This window comes from Protobothrops mucrosquamatus, unplaced genomic scaffold (assembly GCF_001527695.2).
Source record: "Protobothrops mucrosquamatus isolate PMUCROS unplaced genomic scaffold, P.Mucros_1.0 scaffold_158, whole genome shotgun sequence".
Classification (NCBI taxonomy): domain Eukaryota; kingdom Metazoa; phylum Chordata; class Lepidosauria; order Squamata; family Viperidae; genus Protobothrops; species Protobothrops mucrosquamatus.
In genome coordinates this window covers 53884-66196 of record NW_015386234.1, presented here as the reverse complement: position 1 = coordinate 66196, position 12313 = coordinate 53884, and the positions used below count along the sequence as shown (strand labels likewise).

Here is a 12313-nt window from a genome sequence, read left to right as displayed (position 1 = left end):
GAGTCATCCAATACTGATTGACTCAATTCCTATTTTTTCAATCATTTTAAAGGATAACTAGCTTAATTCATCATATCTGAGGAGAGTTTTTCTACAATTATATTACAATGCCACTTTTCCTGCCTAAATTTAAACTACTTAATTCTAATTTGATCATCATACCTGTACAGGTAATTGCAGGGCTTTTTTTCTCGGAGAAAAGGTGGCGGAACTCAAACCTGGCCACGCCCTCATCAAACCCTAGGACCGCCCCTTTAGAGAACAGGAATGCAAGTAAAATTTGGGAGGGGCTATTTCCGGTGCGGCCGGCCCGGAAAAAGGTGCCGGAACGCGGTTCCGCCGCGTTCCGGCTGAAAAAAAGCCCTGGGTAATTGTATACTAATAATACAATCATAGAAATCAAAACAATACTCAAAATGTTCAACAGTGGAGGAATGGAAAGGACAAAGCAAAGTAGCATTTAGCAGTGTTTGCAGGATTTGGCTGATTTTGATGTAATGGGGGGAAAAAACAGCTTCAGTGCTGCAACCTCTGCCCCTTTGGGCTATTCAAGCAATGTCACAACATATATAGAAAGAGGTGAGGCTTGCATCACAACACCACAATGCTGGGGGGTTTTTTGGTCTGACCCGTTTTGCATCTCCTGTGGGACATCTGTGGCATACCTGTATTCCTTGAACTACTTCAGAGTATTCTCTTCCTAGTTCTGAATCTATTCAGTTGCGTTAGCCAAACAAATATCTTATTTATGAATGAAGAGATGTTAGCTGAGCTATTCAAGATTACATTGAAACAAACATCATTAGAAGACTTTTAGATGAAAGTGCACAGAGAATAGGAACTTAAGTGAAAGGGCACTGAAGATCTTAATAGCTTTTGTTTCAGCACGTAAAATAACCAGACCGGCAAAATAACCAAACTCGTGTTATCGAAACAGGCTGAATGTTATGCAAGCGTTTAAAGATTTTCTTTAAACAAAAACACTCCAGACATTGACAAAATATACCAACATATACAACTTGTATATTTCCCACTATGATGTTTATTTAGCCAATGGATTATGCATAATGGGGAGGAAAGCATTAAATGATATTTTATTTCAGTAAATACTTTATTTCCCCCCCCTCCTTTTTAATGAAACCATCACAGGATTACTTTATTAAAATAATCTTATTTGGTGTTCTGTTATTCAACTTGCATTCGAATTAATGAAACATATAAAAACAGTTCTTCCCAACTCTAACCCTAATATATCAGAACTACTAGTATATCCCCTGGTAGTACAGAGCTATGTATAAGAAAATCCCAAACTATAAAATGCCACTCAAGCAAGTTCCAACACCAATGTAGTATTCAAGTTACGTACGTGACATCTAGTGCCAGCCAAAATATTTTGATGCCTGAGGCAGAAAATTGGCAAAGCAGAAATTAGAGCAACCATGGCCAAAAATAATACTACTATTTCTGCCAATGGGAATGTGTATAGTAATAGGTACCTCAGCAGTCTGAGAAATAAAGTATAGCTTCAAAAATGTCATCCCATGATCTGTTTATAAGCAGCTCAGAGGTTTCTGGATGAAATCAAACTAACTAGACCAAGAAAGTAATATCACTTTGCATTTAATAATGTAGCACCTAATTTCAGTAGTAGAAAGGACTTTTCAAAAAGAATGAAATTGTTAAAAAATTAAAAAATGTTATACTGTGCAGTATCAAAATATAAGAATAATGTAGGTTGTTTCATTAGATTTGGGCAAAAACTTATCAGTGAAGTTCTTCATTAGAAAAAAAAGACAACGATTTACTCTGTCCTCAATTATATAGTGAGAGTTCTGCATATACACAGAAATCAAACTATACCAAGAACCTGGAGGATCAGAGATTGAGAGCCACCTGCTTAAGCTTTGTATATCACTTGACAAGATGTTAGTTTCACATAATCAGACAAAAGCAGAAGTGTTCAACTAGCTACCAAAATTATATAAACATATAATAGGACCTATGGGACTACAAACATATAAAAAAGCCTTAATTGATTCTAAATGACAGTTTCTGTAAGTCAAGAAATTAATATAAATGTTTCATGTGGTTAACCATGAAATCAATCTGAGGTTTTCATAAAGGACTTTCTGTGGGGCTGCAAGATCAAAAAGATTAGGAGTGTCAAGTCATTTAGTTATGCAAAATACAAATAAATTTTCTAGTCATAATATCCATTCAAAATACTGAAACTATATTTAAACAATAGATATGTCACACTGCCTCATTGAAAAAAATGCAATCATTACTGTAGAGATGTCCATCATGCACTACAATGTATCTGTTCTATTATATACAATACCCTTCTTGCTAGTTCTCAGGATAACTACCACAATAAAAAAAAAGTTTGAAATATGTCTACATCACCACTCTCATAAAATTGTCACTGTAATAAATGTTTCAGTAAAATTCTGGTTAATTTGAATAAATATCACATAGGCAATATTTAAACATCAAACATAACATTCTGCCAAGCATAATTAACTTAAAGAGGTTATTTCTAGCTTATCTTCTCTATTGCAATAATCCCTTCCTGATCTGCCAATCTCTAAATCATTTTTGTGCAGGGTACCTTGAATCAAAAACTTTTGCACTGTATAATATATAAACCTGGAATTTCCTGGAAAGATCAGGAAATGGTCCTTGAAATACTTCTGAAATATTTCCAACCTCACGCAAGAGAAATGCAGAAAGATAGTATGTAATCATCTCACTCGCATACTATTAAAAACTACAGTCATGACAAATATTAGAATTGGAACATACACCCTATGTCAGCAATTTAGGAGACTTGTGAGCATTTATATTTTATTTTGAAAGTAGCTTAGGGTTTCATTGAAATAGTGATATTAATACAGTGGAAAAGAAATGAGGATCCCACATATGAGATCTTTTATTTTTTAAAAAGTGTTTTGTTCCTCCCATTCCGCCCCCCACAAAAACCCCAAAGCTGCTGCTACAGAGAAGCACAGATATTCCACATACTCCAGAAAACCTAGTAGGAAAGCAGTAAAACCTAGTTGTGCTAAACTTACAAAAAATTCAACACTTTATCCATTACAACCAATTTCTCAACATAACAAATAATACAAATGTAGTTCTCAATCCGATTAAGCACATAACAAAAAAGAACGGATGCAGGTATGCATGTAACTTGGAGAAAACAGAGGACAGGAATCTTTCAACATTCTTAGCATAATGAATTGCTATACGCACAAGGGCAACAGTCGCATTAATTGGCAACACACTGAACAGCTGCTGGAACTTGATGCCACAGTAATCTGAGAAATGAAGCTGAACTCTTCATACTTTGGGAATGAATTGCATACATGCTTTTACTAACCCTTATAGGTTATTTACATCACTTTAATCTCATAAATATACTTCAATCAAAATATAGGGGACATTAAAAGCAGTTTTTATAATATTCCCAAAATATTATTAATATTTGGTAAATTTTGCTTTAAAGTTCCTGTCAGGAAACAGAGATTCTTTCATTCAACCCAAAAGCATTTAAATCACACAACTGCTAAGAGCCAAAAAATATAGTGGAATGACATAGAAACACAGGAAACTAAAGATAAAAAATATTTTAAACACATTTGACTCATTTCAAACATAGTATGAAAAGCATAGAAACAATATGAAACTAGCCTATAAGTAGAAAGCTCTTTATACCATATAGGATTAAGATATAAAATTCTTAGAATACGGTGTATATATATATTATTATAAAGTGGTCTATTTGAACAATATTGTGAATGTATCAATGTTTTAAGAAAACAAAATGCTCGTACAACAGCTTCCCTAGCCTTCAGCTGCTCTGAAAAAAAAATTTTTTTGCTTACGTTCTCCTCATAAATGTTACACTAATTCTGGAAATGTACACAATATTTTGAAACTCCAAGAAGTACAACTAAAACCTCATGGTTTCTGATCAGAGCAGTGGGAATTAGCATCTTCTACACTCTACAGCACTACTGTATTTGAAGCAGATTCTTTATCACAAATATAAAGAGATCAAAAATTATAACCAGCCAAGTATTATTTTTCCAAACTTTGATCTTTTGTTTCTTTGCAAGAATTTATTACAGGTATGGCCACATGCACTTCATTTCACATTAATCTATATACTACTAAAACTCTCATGTATGTAACTTTTAACTGGGTGAAACGGTGCATCATAGGGCAAAACATTTTGAAAAAAGGTATCTCAAATGGGTGTCCAAAATCCAAGACCCATAATTTCCATGCGATAGAAATTTGGCAAATTTTATAAAACATTTTATGACTTAATTAAAAATAACATATTTCCTGTAGTCAACTCCTGAAGTTTGACTGTGCTATGCAATTCAAGATGGGCTATTTTTCAAGACAGATATATCTCTAAATATCCTCCTAAACCTTTCAGAATTTTTCAAATACATTATAAGCTCTGCCACCGTTGAAGGCATTGAGGAATATGGTAAGGAAATATCTCTGGAACGATGACCTTTGGGTCATGGATTGTCTAGTAATCGTATAAAAGCACTAGGTGTATTAAACTCTTTAACTATTCAAACAAATTTTGAATGTTGGCTGGAATGTTTGAAATATTTTACTATGTAACACTGTTGGTGTAACAAATAGCTAATTATTATACTGAATTTGAAAATGAAATTGTACAAACCATAATTATGAATAGATTTCCATAATCAAGCACGAATGCTAGATATGACTATTTACTTTTTGTTCATTATTAAGCATCTAAATCAAATGCAATACCAGTCATTTTAAAACTTGAGAAAGTGGAGCATCATCTTCTTTACAGGATGAAAATCCTAGTAAGAATCTAATTATATTGTTTTGAAAGTCTATTAGTCAAAGTAGATCAGCTGAGATAAACAGGCAAAATAAATTACCCACTTTTTCTTTTATCCGTTCTCTTTTTTCACCTCTACAAAACAATTCAAGAAACTGAGAGTTGGCACAGAGGTACTTCAGCTAGTAAAGCAAGTAAATTTGTGCTTCCAATTGTCAACAGAGGCTGGATTGGAGTCAGAAGGACCTCTAGTGAATTTCAGGAAGTGTAGCAACTGGGAAAGAATAAGGCAAACCCTGCCACAACTTTCCTCATGGAAGCCATACCATTCAAACCAGAAGCAGTTTTTAATAGAATCATAACTATGAGGAGAAAAGCATATATTACAAAGGGGTTATCTATAATGCAAAAACCATTTAGGTGTAATTTTTTCCACCAACTTGAAATCTATGCCAATACTTTGGCCATTGATCAAGGGTCTTCACAGAACTGAACGCTGAATAAATACATAAAAGAATATTGTATCTATCATGTCTATCCTGGCACTTGTATAATAAAAAGTTCAATGCCAATTTTTTTGAATATAATCTATATTTACCAGAAATCATTTAAGCAATCTATACAAAAAGAACGTGTGAATAGTGTGCATCTCATAACCATTTTTTAAAAACAAGGTATCTTTTCCTTTGTTCATCACATAGGAAGTGTTGGATGTAATTTGGCACGAACAGTATGTCATCTTGATGTGAAGATTGCTCCTTCTGTGAAAGCAGGCATTCTTTTTGGTGAGCTTGTACGACTTGCAATAGTTTCAGAAAACAGACAAACTGGGCAGCAATATAAAAAAAGAACAAGCTTTTTTTTTACTCAATTAATTTACACTTTCAGCATAATTGGGCAGTTATTTTAGTCTACATTACTTATTCTTTCTGTTGTCATTTCAAATGACTTTTCAATATTCAATTGGCTCACATTATGTATCTCAATTAGTATCATCATTGTGAAGAACTATTTCTTATTGAAAATAGGAAAGCAATGTGTTTATATTTAAAACAATTCAAACATAAGATCAGTTTTATCTGAAATATAAAGAAAGGATTATATAAACAGCACAATGCAGAAAAACTCCCCCTTATCATTTTAAACTCAGATGTAAACTTTGCCTGAAGCTGCAAGAAAAAGATATTCAGGACTTTAAAAAGAAAAAAACACAACAAGAATAAAATCTTGATTTAAACTCATCATAAATGAACATGATTAAAATTCATAATCCCAGTTACTTAAGTGAAAGATGTGCACTTAACTTGGCTAGTTAACTCTAAATGGTTCATTCTGCATAATTTCTCATACATAGGTAACAAACAATAAACCGTATTTAAGGTATCACAAATCATTTGTTGGGGGTTTTCGTCAAAAAAATTAGCACAGATAACTTTTAAAAAGCTTTACATTAAAGCAACAAAAAAATCAAGTTGTAGACTTAAAGGCAGAAAAGAAATCCTAAGAACTGGCTCAGAATAATAAAACTACATATAAAAACTAGAACAAGAACAAAAACAAAAATCTGTCATTTTGTAGTTCCAAGCTATCTCCTTTGAGGTTTTTAAAAACCACACTGCAAGACTTGACAATCTTCACAAATCACTTGACTATGGTGAGTTTGCACGGCTTATAGTAATCATTGGTTTGAAATTATTTAGTTAGTTTTTGAATTTCATAAAGATGCAATTATTTTTCGGTTAATATTTTCAAAACTCATTTGCCCATATTCATTTTTAAAGAAATTTGTAAACTAAAACATCCATTCAAAGAATAATTGTTGACTGCCAGGTTCCATCCAGACTACGTACTACATAGGCCTTACGTACTTATAAATTGTATAGGTAGAAGCCATTTTACTGGTCTGCTGAACTTTAACAAACACTAATTTTGTTCTCCTACACTATTTCTAGAATGTCTGCAGAAGGTGGGCTTGATATCACAGAAGTCCTTATAGCTCCCAAATAGTTCTCTGAAACTATGTTTATGTTCTGTTCTAGAGGAGTAACTTGATTTATCAAGAATACCAAATTCTTCAACTTAGAAAATAAACTCTTACATCCTTAAAAATCCTATGTGTAAGATCATTTTTCATTATCACCATTAAACAAAATCTGAGCCCATCTGTACAATCATAGAACTGTAGAGTTCAAAAAGATCATGTAGTTCAACCCTCCCTAATGTGGTGGAAAAACAATTAAACCATCCATGAGAGGTGGTTCATCCAGGGATGAAGAACCCACAACATCCTAAGTAAACTTCTTCTTTCTTCCTGGCAGGGTCCATTTTTTCACATCAACAGAGTGCTGATTGATCAACTGAGAAAGAAATTGACAAGACCTGCTTGTCACCAGAGGCAGATATAGTGTACTGGAGGGACTGACCCAAAGTCACCCAGATAGCTTTCATACCTACAATGGAACTAGAACTCACAGCTTCCTAATTTCTAGCCTGGTTCCTTAACCATCAGACAAAACTAGCTCTCCAAAGTAACTATTCCACATCTATACTGATTTCACCAACAGAAAGCTTTTCCTTATATTAAATAAAGATGGGTATCTACAATTTATGCCCATTATTTCTGGATCCAGTTTCTTTGGTAATGAAAATTAATTCCTGACCAGCTTCTATATGGTACCTTTTTATGTACCTGAACAAAACTGAAGAATAGCTACTGGTATATCATTTAAGCAACAAAGAAGATAACACATCAGCTTTGATAGCTGCTTTAAAATTGGATTTTCTCCTTAAGAGGTCGGATAAATCTATCTTCTACATGAATACTTCTTCATATAATTTCATTTAATAAAATAATTTAAGATGATACATTCAATTTTCTTGTTACTTTCATATATTATATATATAAAGGCAACAAATACAGGAGCTGAATCATTTCTAGTAGAACCACTGGCTTAACCAATTGAACACAAGCAGGCTGCTGAAAATACTCAGCAATGTACATATTTGACATCCAATAACATGCAATGCCCCTTTTCTACTTGTTAACTTCATTCTTTACTACTGTTGCCATCTTTCCCCAAACAAAGCTCCTCTGTTTTAACAGCTGTAGGCAGAGATTCAGTAAGTGTAATTTTCCCCATTACTGCACTTCCTCACCAGAAAAAGCAGTATTTTAAAAATGCTACAAAACCTTTATGATTAAAAGGTAACAGTTGCTTGCATTACATGTTATTTGCAATACAAAAAAAAATCACTCATTTTATGCTTTACATATTGTCACCGTCTACCACCTAATCAATAGACTGTACAATTTCCTGAGATGTATCCAATATTCTAATCTTTCAGCTATGCTAGGCAAATTAAGCCCCAACAGAATCTATTTTAAAAACCAAGGGATTTTTTTTTCCTCTCCAGATTCTGATTGGTGGAATTTTCAGGAAGTACTTTCAGTTTCCATGGTAAAGAGTGGAAGGTAAACATGCCTGCAATATAAGGTTAAGATGCCTAAGCCACTTTAAAAAGGGTATATGCTCTTGGGAGTATACTGGCTTAACTGCATATCTGTGCAAAGTAGCTTCTCTTACTCCTAGGTTAGTGCTATATAAACACTGCACTCAAAGCAGGAAATCAGCTATGCTGAAGTACAGGGAACAGGATGCACTATAACACCTCATGCATATATATCCCAAATGGGAATCAAGTAGGAACATACTTGAATCAATTTGCAAAACACTTAATTGGTGTTAACCTTTGTTCATTAGACAAGCTTCTTTTTAAAAGAATATTGGACTGGACCATCATAACAAACATGTTCTTTTTCCAAGAAGAGTTTGTGTGCCTAATGGGAGGCTGTTATTACATGACATAAAGATACTTAGCAAATAAAATTAAACATTTCCATTTCCAAAAAAATGTAACCAATTTATTTATTTCAAAAAGAGAGGAAGACTGGTGCAGCTTGAAACAGCAATGGTTCAGCATCCTGTACAGAAACTGTATATTGTAGTTATCTGAAAGCACCCACCCACTATTTTTTTCAGGAAAAAGGAAAATACTTAAAAAAAAACCCTCCATGATAGTAAAAGAAAATTTAGAACTCAGTTACCCCACACATCTCTGCTCAAATTATACAAAAAAATGTTCTGAAAACCAATTATTCATTCAGAAGCCAAATAAATCCTATTTTAACTAGTACAAATCCATTGGTTATAATCCTCATCTAGGGCCAAACTATAGGGATCATAAACACATTGCTTCCCATTTCTTCTAGTTTTCACTAAGGGAATGAATAGGCACAGGAGGCCCACTCTGAACAATAGCATTGACACTCAACACTATATGCCCCAAGATGGAAGTGCTTTTTGGCATCAATGGAAACTCCCATCCTGGAGATAATAAATGTGAGACTGTGATCTTCACTTGTACCATAATAAAGGAATAAAGATTTAAAATCAATTCCTCGGTTCATTATAATCCTAATCCTTGACAATCACCTCCATTCTACTACATCATTTTCAAACATTCACACTACAAATGACATTTATATGCAGTAATAAAATGTAGGTTTTACTTCTTCCAAAGCCACAAACATGAAAATACTCTCCAAACAAAAGGGCACAATTATATTTTCAACAAGCTATAAACCAATTTCAGGTTCATTTTGATTTTCTCCCCATGTTTTTCTATATTACAAAAAGTTATCCTTATGAAAACTTATCTTTTTATTTTCATTCTAATTACTTTCATTTTATTTATGCAAGAGTCAAAACATTTCCTATTACCTGGTGACCTTTACAAAGAACTCCATAAATTGGTCAGTACTCTTATCCTATTCATCATTATGAGAGGGTTAGCTGCAAAATTTTCAAATGCTAGGATTTATGTATTATATCGGTACCCTATCTTTCCTTCAAAAAGCTTCATGTTCTCTTTATTTCCCCTATGTATATGCTTATAAAGTAAGCTTAAGCTGAAAGAAAATGATGAAATCAGGATCCCAGTAAGCTTGAAGGCTGGGTAGGGATTTGAACCTGTATCTCCTCTATCCAACATTTTAATCAGTATAGCTTGCCTTGAACTGGAGTTCTGTTACTACACAAGACAAATTACTTCTTAGACCAAAGCTCCAAACCACACACACACAGGCTTCAAAAGGGAGTAGGAAGTGTTGATTGTATTTCAAAAATGAGCTAAAAGTTTCTTACCATGCTCTTGCTTACCCATTGCACTTAGATAATGATTGATAGCTTGACACGGGGGACTTGGAGTCTGTGTAGCTTTGTCACAATTCATAGGTGCAGAACTCCTGTCGATGTCAAAAGAGAAATACCNTATTTCTGCCAATGGGAATGTGTATAGTAATAGGTACCTCAGCAGTCTGAGAAATAAAGTATAGCTTCAAAAATGTCATCCCATGATCTGTTTATAAGCAGCTCAGAGGTTTCTGGATGAAATCAAACTAACTAGACCAAGAAAGTAATATCACTTTGCATTTAATAATGTAGCACCTAATTTCAGTAGTAGAAAGGACCTTTCAAAAAGAATGAAATTGTTAAAAAATAAAAATAATGTTATACTATGCAGTATCAAAATATAAGAATAATGTAGGTTGTTTCATTAGATTTGGGCAAAACCTTATCAGTGAAGTTCTTCATTAGAAAAAAAAGGCAACGATTTACTCTGTCCTCAATTATATAATGAGAGTTCTGCATATACACAGAAATCAAACTATACCAAGAACCTGGAGGATCAGAGATTGAGAGCCACCTGCTTAAGCTTTGTATATCACTTGACAAGATGTTAGTTTCACATAATCAGACAAAAGCAGAAGTGTTCAACTAGCTACCAAAATTATATAAACATATAATAGGACCTATGGGACTACAAACGTATAAAAAAGCCTTAATTGATTCTAAATGACAGTTTCTGTAAGTCAAGAAATTAATATAAATGTTTCATGTGGTTAACCATGAAATCAATCTGAGGTTTTCATAAAGGACTTTCTGTGGGGCTGCAAGATCAAAAAGATTAGGAGCGTCAAGTCATTTAGTTATGCAAAATACAAATAAATTTTCTAGTCATAATATCCATTCAAAATACTGAAACTATATTTAAACAATAGATATGTCACACTGCCTCATTGAAAAAAATGCAATCATTACTGTAGAGAAGATGTCCATCATGCACTACAATGTATCTGTTCTATTATATACAATACCCTTCTTGCTAGTTCTCAGGATAACTACCACAATAAAAAAAAAAGTTTGAAATATGTCTACATCACCACTCTCATAAAAATTGTCACTGTAATAAATGTTTCAGTAAAATTCTGGTTAATTTGAATAAATATCACATAGGCAATATTTAAACATCAAACATAACATTCTGCCAAGCATAATTAACTTAAAGGGGTTATTTCTAGCTTATCTTCTCTATTGCAATAATCCCTTCCTGATCTGCCAATCTCTAAATCATTTTTGTGCAGGGTACCTTGAATCAAAAACTTTTGCACTGTATAATATATAAACCTATGTCAAATGAGGAATTTCCTGGAAAGATCAGGAAATGGTCCTTGAAATACTTCTGAAATATTTCCAACCTCACGCAAGAGAAATGCAGAAAGATAGTATGTAATCATCTCACTTGCATACTATTAAAAACGACAGTCATGACAAATATTAGAATTGGAACATACACCCTATGTCAGCAATTTAGGAGACTTGTGAGCATTTATATTTTATTTTGAAAGTAGCTTAGGGTTTCATTGAAATAGTGATATTAATACAGTGGAAAAGAAATGAGGATCCCACATATGAGATCTTTTATTTTTAAAAAAGTGTTTTGTTCCTCCCATTCCGCCCCCCACAAAAACCCCAAAGCTGCTGCTACAGAGAAGCACAGATATTCCACATACTCCAGTAGGAAAGCAGTAAAACCTAGTTGTGCTAAACTTACAAAAAATTCAACACTTTATCCATTATAACCAATTTCTCATCATAACAAATAATACAAATGTAGTTCTCAATCCGATTAAGCACATAACAAAAAAGAACGGATGCAGGTATGCATGTAACTTGGAGAAAACAGAGGACAGGAATCTTTCAACATTCTTAGCATAATGAATTGCTATACGCACAAGGGCAACAGTCGCATTAATTGGCAACACACTGAACAGCTGCTGGAACTTGATGCCACAGTAATCTGAGAAATGAAGCTGAACTCTTCATACTTTGGGAATGAATTGCATACATGCTTTTACTAACCCTTTTATTTATTTTATTATTTATTAATTGTATTTATATCCCGCCCTTCTCCTTTCGGACTCAGGGCGGCTGACAAATGATAAAAAGCTAACATATTACACCTAGTTAAAATTTGATTAAAATGAAATATTTGAGAATGTCAAATTTAAAAGTAATTAAAACCCCTATAAAATCCCCTAGGCCAGTCCCGCTTGCTGGAACAACCACGTCT

At 33.4% G+C, this 12313-nt stretch overlaps 1 protein-coding gene across 3 annotated transcripts in view; it reads right to left on the bottom strand.

Annotated features, from left to right (window-relative positions):
- BCL2L11 (BCL2 like 11) overlaps window positions 1–12313 on the bottom strand; it is a 34361-nt gene that overhangs the window by 13922 nt on the left and 8126 nt on the right. Inside the window, exon 3 of one of the 3 annotated variants that reach the window (XM_029285036.1) lies at window positions 10045–10145. The exons of 1 other annotated variant lie outside the window; for it this stretch is intronic. In XM_029285036.1, coding sequence (XP_029140869.1) covers window positions 10045–10145 — 101 coding nt within the window. The remainder of the gene's footprint in view (window positions 1–10044; window positions 10146–12313) is intronic. One more of the 3 variants, XM_015820931.1, reaches the window with a different exon arrangement.